A 23,243-nucleotide genomic window follows, 5' to 3' on the forward strand; every position below is an offset into this window, starting at 1 on the left:
TGGGTAGGCGGCCAACTCCATGCCTTCAGTGTCTGGTGAGTAAAATAAATGAATGATGCCAGCCAAGCCTAAGATTACAGAGTGGTGGGGATTATGGAAAATGGGAGGATGCTCCCCAGTCTGTGACCCCCACTCACAGCCTCCACAGACAAGACAAGGCGTGGAATGGGCCACAGAGTAACCTAATCTGGTTATTTTATTACAAAAGCTGGAAATGTGGATTCTTACATGACACCTCCCCATTTTTCAAATCTGGGCAACCGGGTGCAATGAAAAGACACATAACCTTCTGATTTGCAAATTGTGTTCAGCCCGCAACACTTGTTCAGGTCCTCTTGGGAAGGACCCATTAATGAGCCTATTCCATTGTTTTCTCCAAAGCTCCAGAAACATGACAAGGAGGAGGAGGACTCCCCAACCTTGTGGAGGTCCGAGGAGGAAATGGCAGCAGAAGCCTCAATGCTGCGGGCCTACTTTCAGTGACTGTGCAGGTAAACACCGGGTACTTCATCATCACTCACACCCTCCATGGGGCCCCAGAAGGAGGCTCCCTGCCCAGGATGGGGATGTAGACAAGCAGGTGCAGTGCAGGGGGGTTCAAAGACATGAAAGCCAGAGTGGAGAAAACCCTGACCCTCAAGGCACGGATTCCTACCTATGGGTTTCCTTTGCCTCCCTGCCTCCACCCACCTTCTACGGGACTCTCCTGTCTGTTTGCTTCCTTCCAGTCCACCTCATGTCACTGTCCTGCCCTTCTCCAACCCAACCTCACCAAGCAGGCCAAGACAGTTTGCAATCCTTTAAAAAGCCAAAACCCTTCAAGAGCTCAAGTCTCAGATTCCCGCCTTGGGCTGTAAGGCACTGTGAGCCAGTTCACGACCTCCTGACAGGATCAGTGTTTCTTCCACTTGGATCTCTTCTCCTCAGCTAAATAGCCTTTTTTTTTTTTTTTTAATTTTAAGATTTATTTATTTTAGAGAGGAGGGGCAGAGGGAGGGAGAGGATCTCAAGCAGACTCTGCAACTGAGCCTGATTTGAGGCTCGATCTCACAACCCTGAGATCATGACCTGAGCCAAAATCAAGAGTCAGATGCTCAACCGACTGAGCCATCCAGACACCGCTGGTTTTGTGTTTTCCTTTAGTTTTGGCTACTAGGAAGCTCAAGGGCACAGGGAAAGGTCAGACATGATAGAATTATTTCTTTGCATTAGTGAATGTTTAACTGTTGGGAGATCACAGATTTAAGATTCTGGTAGAAAGCTATAGCCAGTCTCCTTTTTCAAAATGTGTATATACACGAAATTTTTATGCGATGTCCAGGGCCTCATGGATCTTCTGAACTGCTCTAATAAATGGGGTTGCCATGAAATATTGGGGCACCCCTAGGCTAAAAAATACCATGTATCCTGCATTTTATCTGTCAGCCCTGTTAATAAACCTCTTTCCATGGACCTCAGATAAAGCACCTCTCCCCTGAATAGTTTCTTTTTCCTTTTTGGAATAGGCTGCTTCATGTGGTCTTGTGTTTATATTATAAGCTGCTAAGGTAGGTCAGACACAAATTAAAAACACAATTAGTGAATATTGGTAGCAATTGAATTATATAAAATTGTATCCACCACTTAGTGATCATGATTTTTAGGTAGAAACCGCGTTCATTGCATTCTGTTTTCACTTTGAAATAGACATCTCTTTTAGTTAGTTTTTAATATATGTGCCTTTCTTGGGCATTCTCCCCCCACCCTCCGTTTTAAAGTATCCTAATTACTTAAGGACCTGGTATCCCCTACCTTTCCCCCATTATTGTTCAGGTATGTTGTAGTGTTCAGGCACTTGCATTCTAGAATGCTAATTTTATTGGAGAATGAAATTGGAAGATGTCATTGGTTTGTCAGCTCTGCATCCAGTTGCCTGAAGGATACCGTGTAGTGCTAGCAGAAGCTGTCTTTGATCATTTATCCTGAACCTTTTCCACTGCTCACCTTCTCGTTTCTTCCTTCCTCCCTCCCTCCTTCCTTGCTCCGGATCAAGCTAGTCTGCCTACGAACAAAGACCCATAGCCATAGCTGCAGACCCCTTTCTAGTCATCTTATGAGAGCCAGTGTGTCATTTTGGAATGTCCCATTCAAATGGAGTCACTGGTCTTCAGACTCAACTTACTAGGCTTGCCCCCCCCCGCCCCCACCGGCCCGGGTTTCTTATGTAATGGGTACACGTTCAGATAGAGGTGAGAAAGCTCTAGGTTTTTCCTGAGGCTTGCTGAATTGTAGGATTCTGTGTTAGAATGCATTTTCTAGACGTTTTAAGAGGATTTAAACTTAGTACCCAAGTTTCCTATATGCTTTGCTTTGTCAGTTTTTGCTTCTGTCCTGCCTTGAGGCCTAATATCTCCGGTCTTCTGGGTGAATCAACTTGCCTTGTAAATCTGGCCAGAAAGAGTCATCCTAACTTGCTTTACAAATTATTGCCACAGTGCCTGTGGGTTTTTAAATTCATTAACATTAAGATCTGCCTTTACAGGTCTTTGTTACAGACCAAACAAATCACCTTCAGTGTTCTCAGCAGTCAGATGGGGCAATGAAGAAAAGGAGGGATGGATGACATGTGTTGCCAAATAGCGCAGCTAGTAACTTGGAGGCTAGGGACTTAAACAGAGGGTTCTAGGATTTCACCAAGAGCATCCCCTTCCCTAGAGGAGCCAGAGGGGCGCCGGGGTGGTGCAGTCAGTCAAGTGTCCGACCCTTGGTTTCGGATCGGGTCCTGATGTCCGGGTTGTGAGCTCAAGCCCTGGGTCAGGCTCTGCGCTCAGCACGGAGTCTGCTTGAGATTCTCTGTCCTCCTCCTTCAGCCCTTCCCCCCACCCCCTCTCTAAAAATTAATCTTTAAAGGGACTATATATACTTCCCTTTAGAGACAAAGGGGGAAGGGAACGTTGTTTACTGGAAACGTTAAGTTGGTCCACCTGGTTCTTGAGACCCCTCTCCTTCCCTTTCAAAATGCATCTACACACCAAATGTTTATACAATGTTAAGGGGTTCACCGGACTTCTAAACATTTCATCAAATAAATAGGGCTCTCATGGGGCACCTGGGTGGCTCAGGTCATGATCCCAGAGTTCCAGGATCAGACCCCACATAGGGCTTCCTTCTCGGCAGAGAGCCTGCTTCTCCCTCTGCCCCCCACCCCACTCATGCTGTCTCTCTCAAATAAATAAAATATAAATAAATAAATAGGTAGATAGGGCTGTCATACAATATTTGAGTATACCTAGACCTGAAGAAGTATTCGTTGTTTATCTGAACTTCAGATAAACTTGGCCTAAGGTCTCCCCATTTATACCCTCAGCAGCAAGTCAGTCTTAGGCAGAGCCAGTGTCGAGATGCTGATGTCGCTCACTCAGCAAGACTGCACAATTTGCAACATGCACAGGGGTAGAGACACTAGCCTGCAGCGCTGGCATCGGTAACAATAGCCAGCATTACCGAATGTAGAACGCACAGGTTCTATGATCCCATCTTGCAGAGGATGAGAAAACCGGGACTCAGTGATGCTAAGTGTTATTCCAAGGTAAATAGTTGCAGGGGACAGAGCTGAGAGAGAACCCAGTCACACCCCAAGGACCATTCTCTTAGTGTCTGTCCAGCCCACCTTTGCTAAAAGAGCTCGATTTTCCAGCCAGCACTGCCATCCTATCCCAGCTCCCCTTGCACCCTCTGAATGTTCTCCTTAGCCTTCTTCACCTGTTCTGCTTGCCCGCCTCTCTCTTCCCTGGACTCCCTCTCCAGCCTTTCCAGCATCTGCCTCCCCAGCCACACCGCAGCTGAGCAGCAGGAACCCAAACGGGGCTGAACTTGCACCAACTGACTTTGCCCTGCTTGTAAGTTTTTCTAGACTGAGCTAACGCCTTCCTCGGCTGCCTGCCCTCTTTCCTCCACACTGTGACCATGTGCCTAAATACTATGACCTTGGGCAAATACAGTGTTTCCCAAATCGCTCTCATTCCCATTTTCTCAGGCTCTTTTTTCAACTTTGTGTCCCACCAGGGTATTGTGTGCTCATCATTTACCTGATTCACTTTTAAACTTTATATCTGAACCTCAATGAAAAACGAGTATTGCTTGTGATTAGAAGTGAAACATGCAAATGAAGACAAAAGAAAAACAATGCAGATGAATTCCAGCTTGGCACACTTCCTCGCCTATAGCTGTTGGGACTGAGATTCATTCTCTCTCTTTGTTAGAAGGGGAGGCTAGCCACCGCTACGGAGGCATTCAATCCCAGGACCAAACTGAGACTCTCTCTCTGTGACCTATGTAAAAGGATTCAAAGAGAGTAAGTTAAGCAGGATTCAATGAAGATCACCTAAAATTATCTTAAACAAATGATTCCCATCTTTGGAAAACAGCAGTGGACGTCAGAATTCAAACCCAGAGCAAGCTGACTCCAGGCCTGTGGCAACCCCCTCAGCCAGTGCTCCCTATGCCTCTTACCAGGAAAGTGGAGAAGATAAGGCACCCGTGGGGGAACCAGAGTCAGCTTCCCTAGGGATAAGAGGTCAGTCTCTTGTACCTGGCTAGAGGACAGGACACCGGGCAGGAAGCCCCGCATTATGTCCCATTGCCCCCCACGCTGGCATGCTCAGTCTCTAGGCTGACTGTTTAAAATCACTGCTTCTCCTGGGAGGCCAACTCCTAGGGCTTGGCCTTGACACCTTGTTTGCCATTAGTCTACCTGAAAAACCAGTGTGTTGAAGAGAAGAATGTGGAAGCCTATAGCCAGAGATGCCCAGTATGGGAAATGGTCTGTGATGGACAAAAAACCCTGCTCTCTGCTCAATGTTATGTGTGGAAATAGCCAGCAACCTCTAAGTAGAAACCCCTATTCTGTATCTTCCTTATGTATAAACCCACATTAATCCTCAGCATCAGACTGCCATGGGACCACAGAGATAAACATCCCAAAACTATGAACTGTTTTCTCAGCCTCTTGAAGCCATCAGGGCATCAACATCCGCTTAGTTGTATGGAATTCTCTTGATGTTCCCATGTAACCCTGCAGGATGATTTGGTCCTCTGACTACTCCCTGTGTCCTTTCTCTAGTAGAAAATGACTTTGAATTGCAGTTTCTTAAGCAATAGTGAAAAATAGGCATTGCCTTCACCAGGCACAGGCAGAACCAACAGTCCAAGGGTTGCTGAATGAGGCTCCCTCCACCTGACAGATCTCTGATGAGGTGGAAATCCTTTGGCTCCAGGAATTCAACATCTGTCTTCTGCTTCGGTGGATTTATGCCGTGGCTCTCTACACACTGGGCTGAGTTCCGGGACGCAGCTTTGCAATGGCTCTTTTAGTCTCTGTTCTGAATCACATCAGAGGACAGTGCATCTCTACCGCTTATCTGTGCATCTTTCCTGGAGCATAGTAATTCTTCATGTAGGTATTTAACACTTGGGTTTGCTGCCTCTACACACCCATGTTGAGTTTCCTACTTAATTTTAAAGCAATGACATGTGTCCTAGTGAGGGAAGGTTTCACTATCTCCCTGTCCCCACTCCCAGCCCATGTTTTAGAATGGAGTGGGCCAAGTTGTTTGTAAAGCATGCAAGCATCGCCCCTAACTCAGATAGAAAGCCAGAGCAGGGCAGGTTTCCCCACCCTGTTGTGTCAGCAGAGTTCATTTGTAATTCATCAAACTCGCCTCTGTGCATGCCGTTATTTTATAGATAATTGGTTGCCTCTCATTTACTCATAACAGAGCCGTGCAATTTCAAAGCAACTGAGTCAGCCCAAAACAGCATTATTAGTAGTTACAGATATACTGTCGAGGCAAAATTTTGACACTGGCATTTTTGAAAAATCACCATAATTCCAGCCACTGGACCACACTTATATCATAATCATGGACGGTCGAGGTGGATGAGAAAGGACAGCTTTGCTTATTTAGCACATGTTCTGGTCACTGAATTGTACCTCTTAAAACACACCCCACCATGGGTGGGAGGGATGGGGTGGCTGGGTGATTGATAGACACTGGGGAGGGTATGTGCTATGGTGAACACTGTGAAGTGTGCAAGACCGTTGAATCACAGATCTGTACCTCTGAAGCAAATAATACATTATATGTTAAAAAAAAAAAAAAGCAGGAGGGGAAGAGTGAAGAGGGGGAATCGGAGGGGGAGATGAACCATGAGAGACTGTGGACTGTGAAAAACGAACTGAGGGTTCTAGAGGGGAAGGGGGGTGGGGGGATGGGTTAGCCTGGTGATGGGTATTAAAGAGGGCACGTTCTGCATGGAGCACTGGGTGTTATATGCAAACAATGATGTAATGTATGGTGATTAACATAATAAAAATAAAATAAAATAAACACACACACATACACACACAAACACACCCCACCGGCTTGGAAAAACTGTCCTCCTTCACAGAGAGGTTCTGCTCTCAGCATAGCAGCCCCTGATGAGAAAGGCCGAGGGAGCAGATTAGAGTATTCTCATGTTTTCTCAGGGGAGAGGAGGGTTTTAACTTCAGCTCCTTGGCCAGTTCAGTCCTAACCCCACCAGGCAATTCCCACATGGAGGTATCATCAATACCAAGGAAAGTGTTTGCCAACACTCGTTGCCAAATTGATACAATAAAATTTTTTCTTTAGCATGGAAGTACAAGAGAAGATTCTTTTGCCTTTAGTATATTCAAAGCTCTTTTAAAAAAATCATTTTAAACACAGCTGGAAAAGAGATTCTTAGTTTGCTTTTCCCTTCCTCTGCAGTTCGTGTTTCTAAGGCACTGTGCTGCCTCCCCTTTTTTCTGTGTAGACTACCTTTATAGAACCAGATTTCTGTAGCGAGGAATTAAAGACTCTAGTTTTTGGATTAATATATTCATTAATAAATCAGTTTCCTATGCTCTAAATTGGGAACAAGAAACCATAGAATTATAGCAACTTTAGAAATAATCAAATCTAATGTCCCATTAAATGATTTATTTTACCATAACCCAAAAGTATGACCATCTAGTTATACTTGAAAAACTTCCCTTTATAAAAATTTGGAGACGGTCCACACCCCATGGTTTCAAAATGGGTTTTAGTTTGCTTATTTTTAAAATATTTTACCAAGATCCCGCTTTCTCTACATATGCCCAATAGTTCAGGCAAAAGATTTCTACAGGTCACTGATGACTAAGGAATCTACAGAATTCTTCTGAGATTTAGTTCAAGTGATAGGAAAAATGACTAGTGTCCCATGGTTAATGTTAACCCTTATGAGTCTTTGAATGACATGAAACCTCAGCACAGAGTTCTTTTCAGAAAAGTGTAATCCAAATGCCAAAAATAACTTTTAGCTGCATCTTGCAAAATGATGGAACAAAGCCTATCATATCACCATCCTCAGGATCCTCATCATCATCTCATCTCCAGAAATGGATAATGTATCACACATCAATCTGCACACTCTTGCAGAAACTTTCCAAAAATTTTCCCCACTCCCAAGACTTCCCCCCCGCCACTTGCTTCTCTTCACTCTGTGTGGTGTTCTCCTTCCACTTTTCTCATTTTGTCTCTGTCTCTGCCAGAAAGGAAGCTGGGAAAAAGACTCTCCTAGAAGTCATGGAAGGTTAAGATGAAGGAAGGTATAAAATTCATATTAGTAATCTTTGACCTATCATTTTGTAATAACATTTATACAATTCACTCCATTCTATGCCTAATATGTCCCTAAGCCACCTCTTACATAAGAAGTCCTCCATTATTTTGACATTCCAGGGGCGTCAATCAAGTCAGGTGCTCAACCAATCAGGATACACTAGAAAAAGCAGTTCTAAATTGTACTCCTTTTCATGTTAATGTTTTTCTGATGATCCAAAAGACACTGCAGAATGGTCTACTCCTAATTTATCATGAATGGTGAGCAATGGAAACTGTATCTTCTTTATTAAAGTAAAATCCAAAAAATGGAGGAAAGAGGGGAGAGGACCTAAAGAAAGAACATTTAGAGAATTAAAACATCCTACTGGGGCCACTTGTCTCAGTAGTGTCAATAAAATTAGATCTCCAGCCCAATTCTATGTAATGTACCCCCTCTTCTTCCTCTTCCCTTCTTTAAGGGTACATGAGGTAGAACATGCTCTTTGGAGAAGATAGGAGCCATGCAGAGACAAGGAAAGAGAGTGCTGGAAAGACATCTTGGCAACTCGTCTTCACTTTCCTGTAGCCAGTTTACTTAGGGGCTGGATACCTGCCACCCACTCCCATGCCCTTCCCAGGCCCCAATGCACTGACCTAACTATTTTGGTTCACTATTACCATTTTGCAACCCTGTCACAGGGCAAATCTTGTTTCTCCTACTAGAGCCTCATATAAATAATCTGGAATCAAGAGAATGTCAGATGGCAAATAATCCCTCTTGTAAAGAAAATGATTGCCTGGAGCTTTACACAGAACTTTCTAGAATGTGCTTTGAAAAGACTGGTAAGGTGAACATTATGGTTCTGTAAAAATTATGTCCCAGTCCTCCCCCACCAAAGAGGAAAAAAATATACATATTTTTAATCATTTGTCCTAAGTACTAGGCATATTCACCACCAAATCAAAGAATTAAAAGATCATTTTCCATCTCCTAAGAATAATGTCTGGATTGTCTGCCATTTTGTTTTGTACTCTCAGTGGAAAAGTCTTGAATAATTTAAGCTGGCTCCCTATCAACATTGCCACTAAGCTTACTCTGTGGACTTGGACATGTCACTCTTTTGTACCTCACTTTTCCTCTCTCTGAATTACTATGGTGGAAAGCATTTTAATTATATCCTAGGGTTTTTATGAGAATAACACAAAGTAACAGCTAGGAAATAACACTAGCAGAAACAGCTCTAAATTGTGCTCCTTCTAGATTTAATACCTCTCTGAGGATACAAAAGACATTTCAGTATGTTCTACTACCTCCAATTTATCATGAATCGTGAGCAATGGAGACTGCGATTGTCCATTAGTTATGCCAATATGTAGATTCATTATTTTCCCTATGATTTCCATTATATTTTAAAGATGATAAATTATGGAAATGTTCAGGTTAGGATAACTTGATTTAAACAATAATTAAAGAAGAAAACCTGTAGGGCAGGATATTTTCAGACCACCAAAAGAGAAAAGAAAAAGAATGACTTCTGCTGCTATCACTAACAGACCAAATAATTTGAATTAAATATCCCACTGTGTTCAACTAGGAAGAATTTTACAGAACATACACAAACATCTGTTAAAGGTAACAAGGCAGCAAGAAATAACAAGGTCAAGATCCAAGAGCAGCCAGAAATCCAGAGAGAGGAGGCCAGCTTTTGCGGCTGCTTCTCTACTGAGGGCATCTGTGTCTAGAAGAGAAAGATGGGACTACAAACAATAAAAGCTGGGTTTCCAATGGTAGAGCACTTTCTAAATCTCCATACCTGGGTGGGAATGCAAAAATCCAGGAAAGTGATATCCTTGGGGAAAGAATGACTCAGATGTAAGCCTGCCCTGTTACCAGCCACAGCCCAATTTTCAAATCATCTGGGCAACTGAGAAAGTTTCAGTCTTGGAAATGTAAGATCCCAAATTGCTAGTCATATTAGGTGCCTGGCAGAAACAAAGAAAAAAAATCATCCCTGGAAAAAAATACCACCCAAGATCTTAAATCATTTCTACAAATTATTTTCTTCAAATACCCAACACATGAATGTGTGCATGCATATACCCCACAGCACATGCAGAGTCACGTGAATACAAATAAGATTGGAATCACAGGATACCTAAAATTGGAATGAAAAGACACAGTCATTAAAACAACTCTCCTTAACTTGTTCCTAGGTAGAACAGATTTTTAAAAATCAGCAGAGAGCTGGAATCTATAAGAAAATGAGATGATGTGAAAAAGAACCAAACAGAAATTCTAGAGCAGAAAAATACAATAACTTGAGGAATGAATTTAGGAGCAAAAGGAGAGTTACTAAACCCTTAAAGATGAGCCATATGAAAAATATTCAGAATGTACTAGAAAGAGATGAAGGAAGAGTGGGGAAAACTATAAAAGAGATCAGAAAACAAAATATAATGAAAAAGCCTAAGAGAGAGTTATTCACAGTTCTGAAACAGTTCCAGTGGAATCTGTATTTAAAGAGATAATGGCTGTGAATTTTTCAAAACTGGCAAAAGCCACCCATCCAAAATTCAAGAACACACCAACTGCAGAAAGGCAAAAATGAGTCTCAGGTTTAATAGTGGGGGTGGAGGTGGGGAAACCTCACTCAAAGGAGTAATAGACCAAGAAACTAAAGGCAACAACAACAACAAACAGAAAATCACAAGACCATGGAATGACATCTTATTTTTTTATTTATTTGAGAGAGAGAGAGAGAGAGAGTGCACGAGCATGGTGGTGGGGAGCAGAGGGAGAGGGGCAGAGTCCCAAGCAGGCTTAGGGCTCAATCCCATGACCCTGAGATCAGGACCTGAGCCAAAACTAAGAGTCTGACATTTAATCGATTGCACCACCCAGATGCCCCAAGGAGTGACATCTTTAAAGAACTGAAAGAAAATGACTGTCACCCTAGATTTCCATACCCAGTTAACATATTCTTTTAGAATGAAAGTGAAACAAACACATTTTCTGACAAGGCTGAGAAAATTCATCACTGGCAGTCTCATCCAAAAGGAATTCTAAAGAAAAAGCAATCAATGGAAATTAGAAACAATTTTGAACTGAAGGAAGAAAACTAAAATTTGTGGATGCAACTAAACATGTATTTAGAGAGTAACTTACTTGTAGTTTTGACTTCTATGCATTTATTGGAAGAAAATAAAAGCTGACAGTAATATGCTAAATGTCTAACTGAATACTGCAGTCATTCAAAAGGAAAAGAGCATATAATGAATAATTTTAGACCAGTAAATTTGAAAATTGGGGTGAAATTTGTAAGTTTCTAGAAAAAATACATTTTACCTGAACTGACACAAAGTAAAAAAGAAAATAAGAATAATTGGATAACTATTAAAGAAATCAAACCCCAGTCAAAACCCTTCTCACAACGATAAGAGCAGTCCCAGATAACTTTACTGCTGCATTTTACCATTCCATTAAGAAAGAAACAAGAATCTGAATAAGATTATTATCATCCATATGACTGATGGAACAAATTCTGCCAGAAAATTGACAAAAAGAGAAAGAAATTCTTCCACTTCTCAATTTGTTGTTATCAGTTGCCTTCCTGCACATGAGCCTGACAAGAACATCACAGAAAGGAACTCTATAGACTCATTGCACGTGGAAATACAGATACTGAAGTCCTAAAATGTATCAGATAGGTAGACAGATTGTGTGTGAATGTATGTGAATGCACAATCTATGAAAAGGGAATACATTATGACCAATGCAATGTGGTTTCACATTAGACTATTGAGCATTGTCTTACTAGATGCGGAAAAATATATTGATCAAATTCAACATCCAAATTAATAAATATAAAAGTTCCAGGACACTAAAACTAGAAAGGAATTTGTACTTAAGGGTGAAACGTTCAACCCTATTTATCTGAGATTGTAAATGAGATGACAATATTTACTATTAGTCCTGCTATTTCACAGTGTACTGAAGGCCCTAGCTAATACAGTAAGGCAAGAATGAGAAACAAAAAGTAGGAGGATTAGAAATGAAGGAATAAAAGTGTCATTATTTGTAGACAGTATGACGTATACAGAAAACACAAAACAAACTGTGGAGAAACAATTAGAATTAATGAGTAAACTTAGCAAGACCTCTGAATATAAGATCAATATATGTAGGCTTTTTATTTCTCTATTAGCCACTCTCTTAGCACGGGCTGCCATATCAAAATACCATAGACTGGGTGGCCAAACCAGTTGTGGAAGCTAGAAGTCCACGATCAAGGTGCCAATAGGGTCAGGTTCCGGTGAGAATCTTCTTCCTTTCTTGTAGCTGACACCTTCTCACCGTGTCCTCACATGGAGGAGAGAGAGAGCAAGTTTTAGCTCTTACTCTTCTTATAGGGACACTAACCCCATCATGGGGACCCCTCCACTCTCATGTCCTCACCTAACCCTAATTACCTTCCAAAGGCCCTACCTCCTATTACTATCACATTGAAGTTCAGGGCTTCAACTTACGGATTGTGAAGGGACACAATCATTCAGCCCATAACAGCCACACAGCAAGAAAATGAAAAAAAAAAAACTGAAGTTAGCTTATGTAGATTTCCCCGCCGCTATCTCAAAGCAGAGTGTTCTTTTTGAAACATTTGCTCAGCCGAAATGGTGTAAAGCAAAGAAGCAATTACCATTAACTTATATGGAAATTTTTTTGAGCATTTCCAGACCCCAAAATAACCTCTTTTAGGCTTTTCTGATACTTCAGGATACATCTTGCTAATGGATGCACAAAATGAGATAAAACACAGATGCTCACAGACACAAGTCGTGGCAGCTTGATGCCGAGCGTAGTGGCCAGGGAAGGAGCTCAGCAGGGCTGTGCTCACTGCAAAATGCACTCTAGGGCGCCTGGGTGGCTCAGTCCTTAAGTGTCTGCCTTCGGCTCAGGTCATGATCCCAGGGTCCTGGGATGGAGCCCCACATCAGGCTCCCTGCTCCACGGGAAGCCTGCTTCTTCCTCTCCCATTCCCCCTGCTTGTGTTTCCGCTCTCACTCTCTCTGTCAAATAAGTAAATAAAATCTTAAAAAAAAAAACAAAAACATGCACGCTAAATGCTATTTTAGCTTTTTTCCTTTTTCATAAAAGCAGAAATCAAATTCGGATTTCTTTCCATTAGCAAAAACAGGTACTAATGTAGGTCTTTTGTAAAAGTGAAGCAGTGGAAGTAAATTTTCAAAAAGCAGGGGAGATACCTGTGTTAACATCAGAAATCAGATGCCTAGGAATAATTAAAGATATGTAAGCTTCTAAGCAAAAAAACTATAAAGTAGTAGTAAGAGGCATTAAAAAGGAATTAAATAGAGAGATGAATGACTCAACTTCATACTCCACTCTCCTCAAATTGACCTGTAAATTCAATGCAACTCAGATCAAAATTACCATAGGATTTTTTTTTTTTTTTTGGTTGTGATGGTGGTGAACATTTACAAGTTAAATCTTATGCTTATGGAAATGTAGCCAGAGACAATTAAAAAACTAGACAAATGTGTGGGAGGGCTTACTCTATAGGATATCAACTTATTACAAGGCTACAAAAGTTAAGAGGGCATGGTGTCCGTACAAGGAGTAGACTAATGGAACAAAATGCAAAGCCCAGAGCCAGCCATACATGAATACTTGATTCGTGATTAAAATGAAGTCACAGAGCTGTAGGGAAAACAAAATCTTTCCAATAAAACGCCCTGGGAAAATTGGATATCCACGTAGAAAACCAATGAAACTATACCTTACCTCACACCTTACGTGAAAATCAATTCCAGGTGGGTTAGAATTCAAAATGTGAAGTGTAAAACCATAAAGCATTTAGAAGATAATATAGGAGAATATCTTCATGATCCTTCTATAGGGAAAGACGTTTTAAATAGGACACAAAAAGCATTACCATAAAAGCAAAACTGTTAAATTGGACTACATGTAAGTTAAGAAATTCTGTTTATCAAAAGACACCATTAAGAGAGATGAAAGGCAAGACACAGAGTGGGGGAAGGTATTTGCCACATATGCAACGAACAAAGGACCAGTACGCAGATGTTTTTTAAAGAAAAGAAAAAAAAAAAAACAACAACCTTACAACAGCCCAGGAGAAGATGCAAAAAGATTTAAACAGGCACTTTGGAAAGGTATCACAATGGCCAATGCTCTTTAGTCATCAGGGAAACGTATACTTAAAACAATGAACTATCACTATATACCCACCACAATAGTCAAAAGTTTACAAGACTGAAGATAGCAAATGTTTGCAAGAGTGTGGAAGAACAAAAACACAAAAGAACACACACTGTGTGATCGCATTCGTGTAAAGTTCAAAAAGAGGCAAAACTAAATATAGTGTTTAGAGATACACTTAGAGGGTAAAATTATAAGGAAAAGCAAAGAAGCAATCACCCTAAAATCAGACCAGTGGTTACCTTTTGGGGGTTGCAAGAAAGGGGCGGTTATTGAGAAGGGAAATGTGGGGTGGGAGGGTAGAGGCAATGTTCTACTCCTTGCCATGGCCGGTGGCAAGATGTGTGTTTGTCTTGTATTCATTCTCTAAGCCGTGTGGGTATATACGCATGTATATGTGTATGTGTGTTTATGTGTATACCACGTGTGTGTGTGTGTGTGTGTGTGTGTGTGTATCTTCTGCACTTGTCTGTATGTGTTGTATTTCACCCTAAAAAGGACTAAAAATAAATCAGATAAATAAAAAGTTTTAAATTAAGGGCAAAAGAAAAGGAAGGAAGAGATTGACTTTAACGTATGGTCTAATTGCTGGCTGGATAGTCAATTATTCCAGAATAGACTTAAACAAAAAAGAATAATTATTGCATGTAATCTTTACAGACACCCTGCTCCTACATCAGAAAGTCTATTCTCTTCCTCTTGGCCATCCTCCCTGACTTTAAGAGGCCACACAGGCCAACAAGATCATTATTCCGGGAACTAAGTAATAGAGATCACCACAGAGAGGGCACTTTATTATTAATGATTCTTAAGGATACCACTCAGGGAGCACTTATTATGGACAAGTTATACCAAGCACATTATAGGCTTTATGTCAGTTAAATCCCACAGCAACCCTGGAATACTGTCCTGATTTTCAGATGTGGAAACTGAGGCTTACAGCCACTATGGGACTTGCCCAAGGACTCTCAGAGTTATGTGGAGAGCCAAGGTTCAAGTGCTGGCAATCTGACTTGGGAGCCCACACTTAATTTCACACTAAAATTGGTGGGTTTCTGTTTAGAAACATCCTCTCCTGCTTAAACTCTAGCTAACTGACCACAAGAATTATACAATGAAGCTGAGGCTTAAGACACCACTTACTCTTCTTGTGTCTTCACTAATTCCAGGAAAGGAGCCAGAATTGGTAATTTCTGCGCTAGGGGCTTTGGTCACTTTATCTTCCTCTCACAACCCTGCTAAAGAGACAGTACCTGCCCCCTGTTTCTCTATGCAGCCATAGTTAGTTATAAACTGAATATTTTCCTAAAAGCTAAAATAGCATTCAATGAGTAGGAGTGAATCAAAGCTAATCAACCTTGGACCATAATGCATTAGATGTTGCATTCTTGGGATCAATGAGGACTCCCAACAGCTCCATTCAAGACCTTTTCCTCTAAAGATAGGGGTTTTTCACCAAGAGTCTGAAATTAACTCTTGGATTTCAAAACACTGAAAAGCTTGTTGAGAGATTCGAGCAGAAAATAGGATGGGGTGTGGCAGACATTTTTTTTTTTTTTAAAGACTATTTGAGAGAGAGTGAGGGCACAAGCAAGGGGAAGGGCAGAGGGAGAGGGAGAAGCAGGCTTGCTGCTGAGCAGGGAGCCCCATGCAGGGCTCAATCCCAGGACCCTGAGATCATGACCTGAGCCGAAGGGAGACGCTTAACCAACTAAGCCACCCGGGGGCCCCGGTAGCAGACGTTTAAATTTGGAACTGCCAGTCTCATCCACAGGCCACAGTCTGGGCATGTGAACCCCCACTCAGCTTATTAGAGTTATTCTCTACCATTCAGTATATGAACATAGAGAGATAAGCCCTTGAAGGGGTGACATGTATTTGAGACTATTGACAGTCATCCTGATCATCATTTGGAGAAGTCTAATGCAGGAGAAGCCCCCAGAGTGAAGGGAGACAAAAAGATACAGAGGGGGGAGGAATTCCTACATCGACCCCACCCTTCACAGTTAAATGGTCAGTAATGATGTCACTTTTCTTCAGAGGCTCATTTGAACTGGGTTTTCTTCCTTACTTGCCTTCAAGAGTCCTGGCTACAACAGGGGCATGGACTGCTTGCTTCCTAGAGGACCCTCTTAACCTTGAGGGTCTAGGACTCAATCACCAACTATTTATGGAGATACCATTTTGAGCCAAACATTGAGGCACAGTAGGTGAAGTGTATCCCGCCCTGGAGGAAGTGCTGGTCAATCTCAAGCAATAAGACTGATTCGAGAACAGGCAAGCATGTAACTGAGTTCTGTGCAGGCCGGCTGTACAATTTCAACAGTACCTGTGACCAAACTGATTTCTCTCTACCTTATCCCACCATAAAGTAGTTGACTCTGTGTCATTTGTGTCTAACCCCCATGCCCACACACAATTACATGCCCTCCAAGAGCCACCCTGCGATCTAGGATTAGCCAATCAATTTTAATGTGTATTTAAGGGATTTTTCAAAGTGTGTGAGTCAGTGCGTAAAAGGATAGCTCATGTAATAATTAAAGCATTAAAAGAACCCAATTGAGGATTCTCTTTCCGCCAGCAGATATCTTTAGGTCAAGAAGGTCTATAAAAACTGGCAGATCATTTCCATTCCTTTAAGACAGGTAAAAATGGCTTTGAATGTAATTAGATGTTCATAGCAATTTTCCCTCTGCTAAAGCTCTACATCTTTCTCCAATGAGGCCTACAAAAAGTTTAGAACTGTTGGCATTCTAAGCTGCAGACTGATGGTGTGGTATTGCTTTGAAGAAGTGAAAGCCCATGATATTGCTTGAATCATTTTTTAATTAGAAATGATAAGCCAGAGTTATAGCTTTAGGAAAAGGAAGCTTTCTGCCAGGCAAAGCCAGGCTTGGCACTGCGGAGCTCTGGGCGGCTCTTAGAACTCTACCCCCTCTCTTACCCCCTCTCAGGTGGCTCCAGCAGATTCCAGAGTTATCAACTTGGAACAAGGAATATGCCTACTGTAGTAAAATCAGCATTTATCTTTGACGCCCCTATCAAAGTTCTGTTTTATTACTCTCTTCTTAAGGATCTGTTATCTATCTGAGCCGTTTTTTTTCTTTTAAGGGGGAAGACCTCGTGGGCAGTTAATTTTAATTTTTTAATCCTTTCAAAGAATGAGACTCCATGGAAATGCAATGTAGTGCAAAAATTTAAAAGAAAAGCATTCTCGGTAAAACCTAAGAACTTCCCCCTCATTCTGGGTAAGCTTTTGTGATATTGCAGTTAAAAATATAACTTCTGTATGTAGCATATCCTATGTCAGCTGTTGACTATGACTCTTAAAATACATATCTATACCCCCAAACTCACCCAAGGTCGTACCAAAGAATGAACACATTAAAATAGGAAACTCTTTTAAATGGCAAGCTAGATTATGTCTCTCCTCCATCCTTGGGAAAGCCAGCCAGGGCCTAATCACAACAAGTTTTTGTGGCCACAGTAAAGAACCGAAGATCAAACCCAGTCTCCTCTCCCATGCCTCTCGCCCACACTCATTCTTCCAGCCTTCCTGCTTCCTTGCTGTCACCAGGTCACATCAAACCCTTCCCCGCTTCGGGGTCCTGGCACCACTTGTCCCCCTCTGCCTGAAATTCTTTCCTTTTCTCCCTCCATTCAGGATTTAATCAAATGTCACCTGCTCCAAAAGGCCTTCCCCAAGTGCCCAGTCTAAAGCAGTGGCCCTGTCTCCTTCTTTCCCTTAAACTGGCCTGCTTTTTCTTAGTAGTGCTCACCATCATCTGTCATCACATTTTAGATTTATTTGTTGTCTGCATCCTCCGCTAGCAAGTGAGTGTCTAAGGACAAGGTCATTGTCTCTAGCACTTGGAACAGCTCCTGGCACATCATGAGTGTTCAAATCACTTCCTGACATTTCTTTAGAGTCTAGAGGTGTCGTGCCTATATCATCCTGAGGTCTCATAACAGCTCTATGAGATAGATACAGTTGAGTTCCCATTCTGTAGATGAGGGAACTGAGGCACGGATAGGCAAAGTAACTTGATCAAGGTTACATAGCAAATAAGTCACAGGCCTAACTTGAACCCAGAGCTCTATGTTCTTAAATGCTAAATACTAAATGAACTCTTTAGACACCCGCAGAGCCCCCTGTCTCCCCACACCTGGGCGGCTTCACTCTGCGCTCACTCCAGAGCCTGGGGCCAGGATATTGTCACAGAGCAGCACTGTCCCATAGGAACAGAATGTGAGCCACATGTGTCATTTGAAATTTCCCAATAGCCACATTAAGGACTGATTCAATTACTATTTATAAATATTTATATTTATCCCAGTATATCCAAATATTATTTTAATGTCTTTATAATCTAAAAATATAAATAAAAAAATGATTGAGCTGTTTTATGTTCTTCTTTTAGAGTAAGTCTTTGAAACCTAAACTTTATACTTTCTGCACATCTCAAGTCTCATCTTTCAGGGCCCGTTAGCTGCGTGTGGCTAGGGGCTACCACGTTGGCCACTGCAGGTGTGCAGAGGTTGAGCTCTGGGATTAAGCACATCTGGTTCCAATCTTGCACTTACTTGTGACCCTTCCCCAGCTGGAAAACTGGGGTTATGATACCTACCTCATGGGGCTGAGGTGAAGACTGCCTGAAGTTTCTGTACATAAAGATGTACATCCTTAGCACAAGAGCTGGCTGGTAGATGCTCGGGACAGATGGCTTTCCCTGCTGAGCACAACCTTCAGGGCCTCACTTCCTCCCTCCAGTTGGACTTTGTGTTCAGGTGCCTTGGTTTCCACTGTCTGCCGTGACGGGGGAGGTCTCTGGTGGGACGGAACAAGGAAGAAGGCAGGCTTCTTGCTTGAGTCTTGTCCCCTGGACCATCTGGCTGGGCTTTGGAAATTGGGTGAACCTTCTAGCCCTCTTGCTTGGCATATTTATATGCCCAGCAAGGAGTCCCTTCCTGAAAAAAATAATCCTCAAGTCCTCAAAGTGAGCACTCAGCTATCTCTTCTATGAGTGGGACAGTCAGCTTCCATGTCCCTAACGAAAGAAATCACTCTGAGCATCTTTGGGCCAGAAGGGAGTCAATCTACTGTTTCACAAAGACAGAAACAGTGGTCCAGAAAGCAGATATAACATGTCTAGGCACACAGAGTGACAACACAAGCTTAACACTGAACCCCTCCTATTTGTAGTCTCTGTCTGAATACCCATAGAGATAGCTCCATAGAGATTTCCTCATATGGACTGCTGATATCTCTGCACGGATGTGTTCATCGCTGTCTTTTCATCGGCATGTCAGTCTAAGCATGAGAAAGAGTCTCAGGAAAAGCAGGGTGATGTGAAATATTCTGTGTTCCCGGTAGCCTTCAACTATGTTTTCTTGCCAGTTTTCAACCTTTGATCTTTTGGTCCCAAGCAGAACTTGAATGTAATTCAGGTTAGTCTCTTTGTGAGTCAGTGAAACAAAGTGGAACTTATTTAACCATCAGTTTCATACTCAAAATAGAGCCTTCAAGATTCCATCCTTTTGTTTTTGATGAAAGGCCCTGCTCCAGGCAATAGATTTTTATCCATTAGCCTAAGGATCTTTTGGATTATAATCTAAACTCACATACAAGGCAGAAAGGACAGAGTTATATCAACTTCAGTACCTTTTAAATGGCAGAGAACAAAAAATATAATAACCCCATTAGGCTGTTAAATGTGCTGAACCCTGACAAATTTTCAGTGTGACGATCCTTGAGTATTTATCTATAATCCCTCAACAAATACACCTTTTATTCAACCACAGAGTTGTACACACTCCAGACACAAGTGCCATTAATTAAATAACACACTCAGCAAACTCTCAGAGCCATTAATTATCAAAGGTAGCCTGCTCCATACTTGGCTCCAAAATTCTATTATAACAAAAGAGCACAAGCAGAGTGAAGGAATATGCGAGAAGGAAGGTCACCCTCCAAAGCATGATAAGAAGAAGCTGTCAGACAAAGTAAATGACAAAGCATGTATACCTTTTAGCTTTCCTTTTGCCCCTTTGGAGAGTTGGGAAGAAGGGAAAGTATTTCACATTGTGGGGACTTTCTTTCTCAAAATTAGTTTCTCTCACAAAAGACGTAAGTAAATATAAAGTAATCCTTTTTCATTTCAACTGAGTTTCAGGGAAAAGTAATATCAGCTGAAGATTTAGAGACAAATAAAACCTGTTCTTCATAAGCTCCCTCCGAACGAGAAAGCCTTTTAAGGGGAGTCTTTGCCGGGTACAGATACAGGGAAGGGGACGTCAAAGGGACAAATGTGGAAGACGGAGGCCTTACTGGTTTCAAGTGGGCAACAAGAAAACGCTCCGGGAGTACTGCGAATTTGCCAGCAGCGGGTTTGCTCTGTTCTGCCTCCTCACTCCCACCATCAAGCCTCAAAGGCTTCGCAGCTTCACTTGCCAGGAGACAGTGGGATAAAGGAAGTGCTAAGCCCCGCAGGGTCTCCGTAAATCACTCACAGCTACAAGCTTGGGCATCATCTTTCTCATGTGTTTGCTGTTCTTAGTGTTTGATTTATCCCTTCAAAGAGAAAACTGACAATGCCGAGTCTGTGGCCACTCTATAAAGGACAGCCCCCAGGGTGAGCCCCAACTCTGCTGCAGAAGAACACACGGCATCTCCCCTCCTGAGCGGGGCTGGCCCCATGGTGCCCTCAAGGATGCACAACTGCGGGACTGGGCCACGGGGAAGTTTCAGGGGAAGTTAATGCACACTTTCTCATCAAAGGAAGTTGTGTTATTAATCAGTACGAGTGGCACACCACAGAGGAATGGTTTAGAGTTAGGAAACTTGGCATGAGGTCGCCCTTCTCTCTTGAGTCTGTCCTCGCACCGCTGGGTTTCTGGCCACTGTGCTGGGGGGTAACCCCTTCTATCTCTAGATGGAAGGATAATTGCACTGCCTGAGTTCCTCATCAGAGTGGCTCTCTGTTCCTCACTATATCTCCCCCAGCGTCCCCTTTACCCACTTACTCTAAGAGATTGCCACCAGCGGCTTTTGTGGCCCAATTTCTGAGACAAGTTTATTAAGAAAAAGCTGAAAAGCAGAGGTCAGAGGTGCCTGCCCGTAGAAAATTGCTCCTCTTGTTTTTGGTGTGAGCAGAATGACTTTCCATGGCTGTCTGCCTGTAGCTCTAGCCTGCTAGGAACAAAGAGTTACTTTTAAAAGAAGAGAGCTGTTACAGAGGAATTTGATGTTGGTGTCTCAAGACTTTGTTTTGCTGGTTGAGTGTGATTGCTTTGCCTTAAAACCATTTCTGTGACATCCCTGGTAATGGATGCAAAACAGGTCATCTTATTTAACCTCATGGGCAGGAAGCACTTACCTTTGAAGGCCAACATTTGCCTGGAATGTGTGGCTCTGCTAAGACTGCAGCAGACGGACAACCTTACTAGAAGTTGGACACTTGCATCTGAAACCTACTGAAACTTGTCTCCAGCACAGGGCACTTGGAGCATTTTATTGGGAGCACACGTTGGAGCCGAATCAAAAAGGAGACAAGGTTGGAGCTCTTTGCTTTCACACACAGTGGTTTCCCCCCAGAGGTCTAAGCCACCCTTCCAACTCGTTAGATCAGAATCTTGGGGGTGGGGGGGTAGGAGGGAGGCATGTCATTTTTCTTTTAGACCTCCCCAGGTGATGCCAATGAATAGCCAAGTTGAGAAACACAACCTTCAAGAAACTGAAGGGGACAGTGTGTTGAATTTTTGTGGCCCCAGATGTTCCTTTTGTCTTCTGTCAGTTGGATGGACCGTGGCCGGCTCCCTCTGAGGTTCACCTACAGAAGAGAGAGACGTTGATCTGTTTTCTTAGCTTCAAAGCAGAAACTCCTCCTCTGGGCCTATCAGAGAGGAGGAGGCACAGAGGACAAGGTAGAAGCCTCCTTCACTGACACACTAGTGCAAAGATGTTGTCTTGAATGCACGCAGAGGTTGGCTGAGTCTGTTGAAAATGGGAGACTCTGCTCCCGTTTTGTGGAGAAGGACTTTTTGGAGTATGATGACACTGGCACGGTCAAGAAGTCGGCATGGTTTAGCTCATAAGCTGGGGGGATCCGTTTAGTACCTCCGCTTAGGCCTGTACTCGCTAACTCCTGACGACAAAATGCAAATCGACGTAGAAGACTCGCCTGAGGCCTCCAGGGAGAGCCGGACGAGAAGATGACAGCACCCACCACACGGACAGCCCTACTCAAAACTTAATCTTTCTCCTTTAGACATTTTTATTTTCCTTCCGAATTTGAAGCTCTCCTTTCCAAAAATCTCTTCAACAGTCCAGGGTCATAGTGCTTCCCTTCTGCCTTTATTCCCTACCCTGCAAAACAAATATCTCAGATGAACTTCATAATACTCACTGTTATTCCTCAAGCACGGCCTTGCCAGGGAGTGGGGCATCCTCGGTTCATCTGCCACCAGATTAGAGATGTAGAAAGACTTGAAAAGCACACGTTCATGGCAATCAGTCACACTTCACACATTCCAGGCCCATGCTCTCTGTTCTTGAAGCTCCAAAAAGGCCACATTTTTGGGACTGGTTGCCTGGCACCCAATCATCTTTTGCCTCGCCGCATCCTGTGCCGAGGGTCTTCCCACAGGGGCTGGAAGTGCCTTGAGGATCCCATCATTCACCTCTTTGCACCGCCTCAGGGTTTCACTCACACTTCAGTAAAGACATTTGTTGATATACCCAGGCAGCCCCGAAAAACACCATTGTGTAAAGGGTCTATTAAAGGGAACTAAGGACATGAAGGGCACCTACTATATGACACCCAACCAGAAGATGGGAAGATGAGCACCTTGCCCAGAGGCACCCTCTCCAAAAACGAGACTGAATCTCTTGCTGCAGAGCTAGGCTCTGATGTTCACTTGCTTTGACTGGCAATGTAATCTGGAGAAAAAAATCATGGTAGTGACACCAGGGGCTAACCCAAGTGAGCGCTTGCAGTGGGCGAGGCTCTGCTCCAAGGGCTTTGTGTGCGTTCACCGGCTCAGTCCTCTCCCCGACCCCAGCCGGTCATGCTCCGCATGGCCTACAGACACACAGCCAGTCAGTCATGAGGCTGGACTTCAGACTCAAGTCTCCGCAAAGTCTGACACGTTCCCTCTCTGTGCTCTGGCATGAGAAGATGACTCTGCTTCCCACAAGCTTCCAGGCTCGTTGGAGAAAAGGAACTGCTGAACACAGAGCCTGCAGAAGCTAGGCAGACAGTTTGGATGCCAGCGCTTGTGAGGGATGTGTGCGGAAGCATTGGAAGTAGACTGACGGAAAGCCTGCTCAGGTACAGATAGAGGCTTCCGCGGAGATTCAGAAATTACAGGGTTGGTGTCGG

General features: G+C 42.9%; 1 protein-coding gene and 1 long non-coding RNA gene across 5 annotated transcripts in view; one reads left to right on the top strand and one right to left on the bottom strand.

Moving 5' to 3' along the window:
- The window catches only part of FHIT (fragile histidine triad diadenosine triphosphatase), a 1,452,058-nt gene that overhangs the window by 1,426,734 nt on the left and 2,081 nt on the right, over nt 1–23,243 (top strand). For all 3 annotated transcript variants that reach the window (XM_088027739.1, XM_088027740.1, XM_088027745.1), the window contains one exon: nt 382–491. In XM_088027739.1, the coding sequence (XP_087883865.1) occupies nt 382–483 (102 nt within the window). In that variant the 3' untranslated portion in view covers nt 484–491. The remainder of the gene's footprint in view (nt 1–381; nt 492–23,243) is intronic.
- LOC114214645 (uncharacterized) overlaps nt 1–23,243 on the bottom strand; it is a 63,500-nt gene that overhangs the window by 15,175 nt on the left and 25,082 nt on the right. Inside the window, exon 2 of one of the 2 annotated variants that reach the window (XR_015769197.1) lies at nt 21,240–22,228. The exons of the other annotated variant lie outside the window; for it this stretch is intronic. This is a non-coding gene — a long non-coding RNA (uncharacterized LOC114214645). The remainder of the gene's footprint in view (nt 1–21,239; nt 22,229–23,243) is intronic. 2 annotated transcript variants of the gene reach the window in all.

The sequence above is a fragment of the Eumetopias jubatus genome, unplaced genomic scaffold (genome assembly GCF_037043125.1).
Source record: "Eumetopias jubatus isolate StellerSeaLion01/CBP00866 unplaced genomic scaffold, mEumJub1_p1.0 scaffold_1, whole genome shotgun sequence".
Taxonomy (NCBI): Eukaryota; Metazoa; Chordata; class Mammalia; order Carnivora; family Otariidae; genus Eumetopias; species Eumetopias jubatus.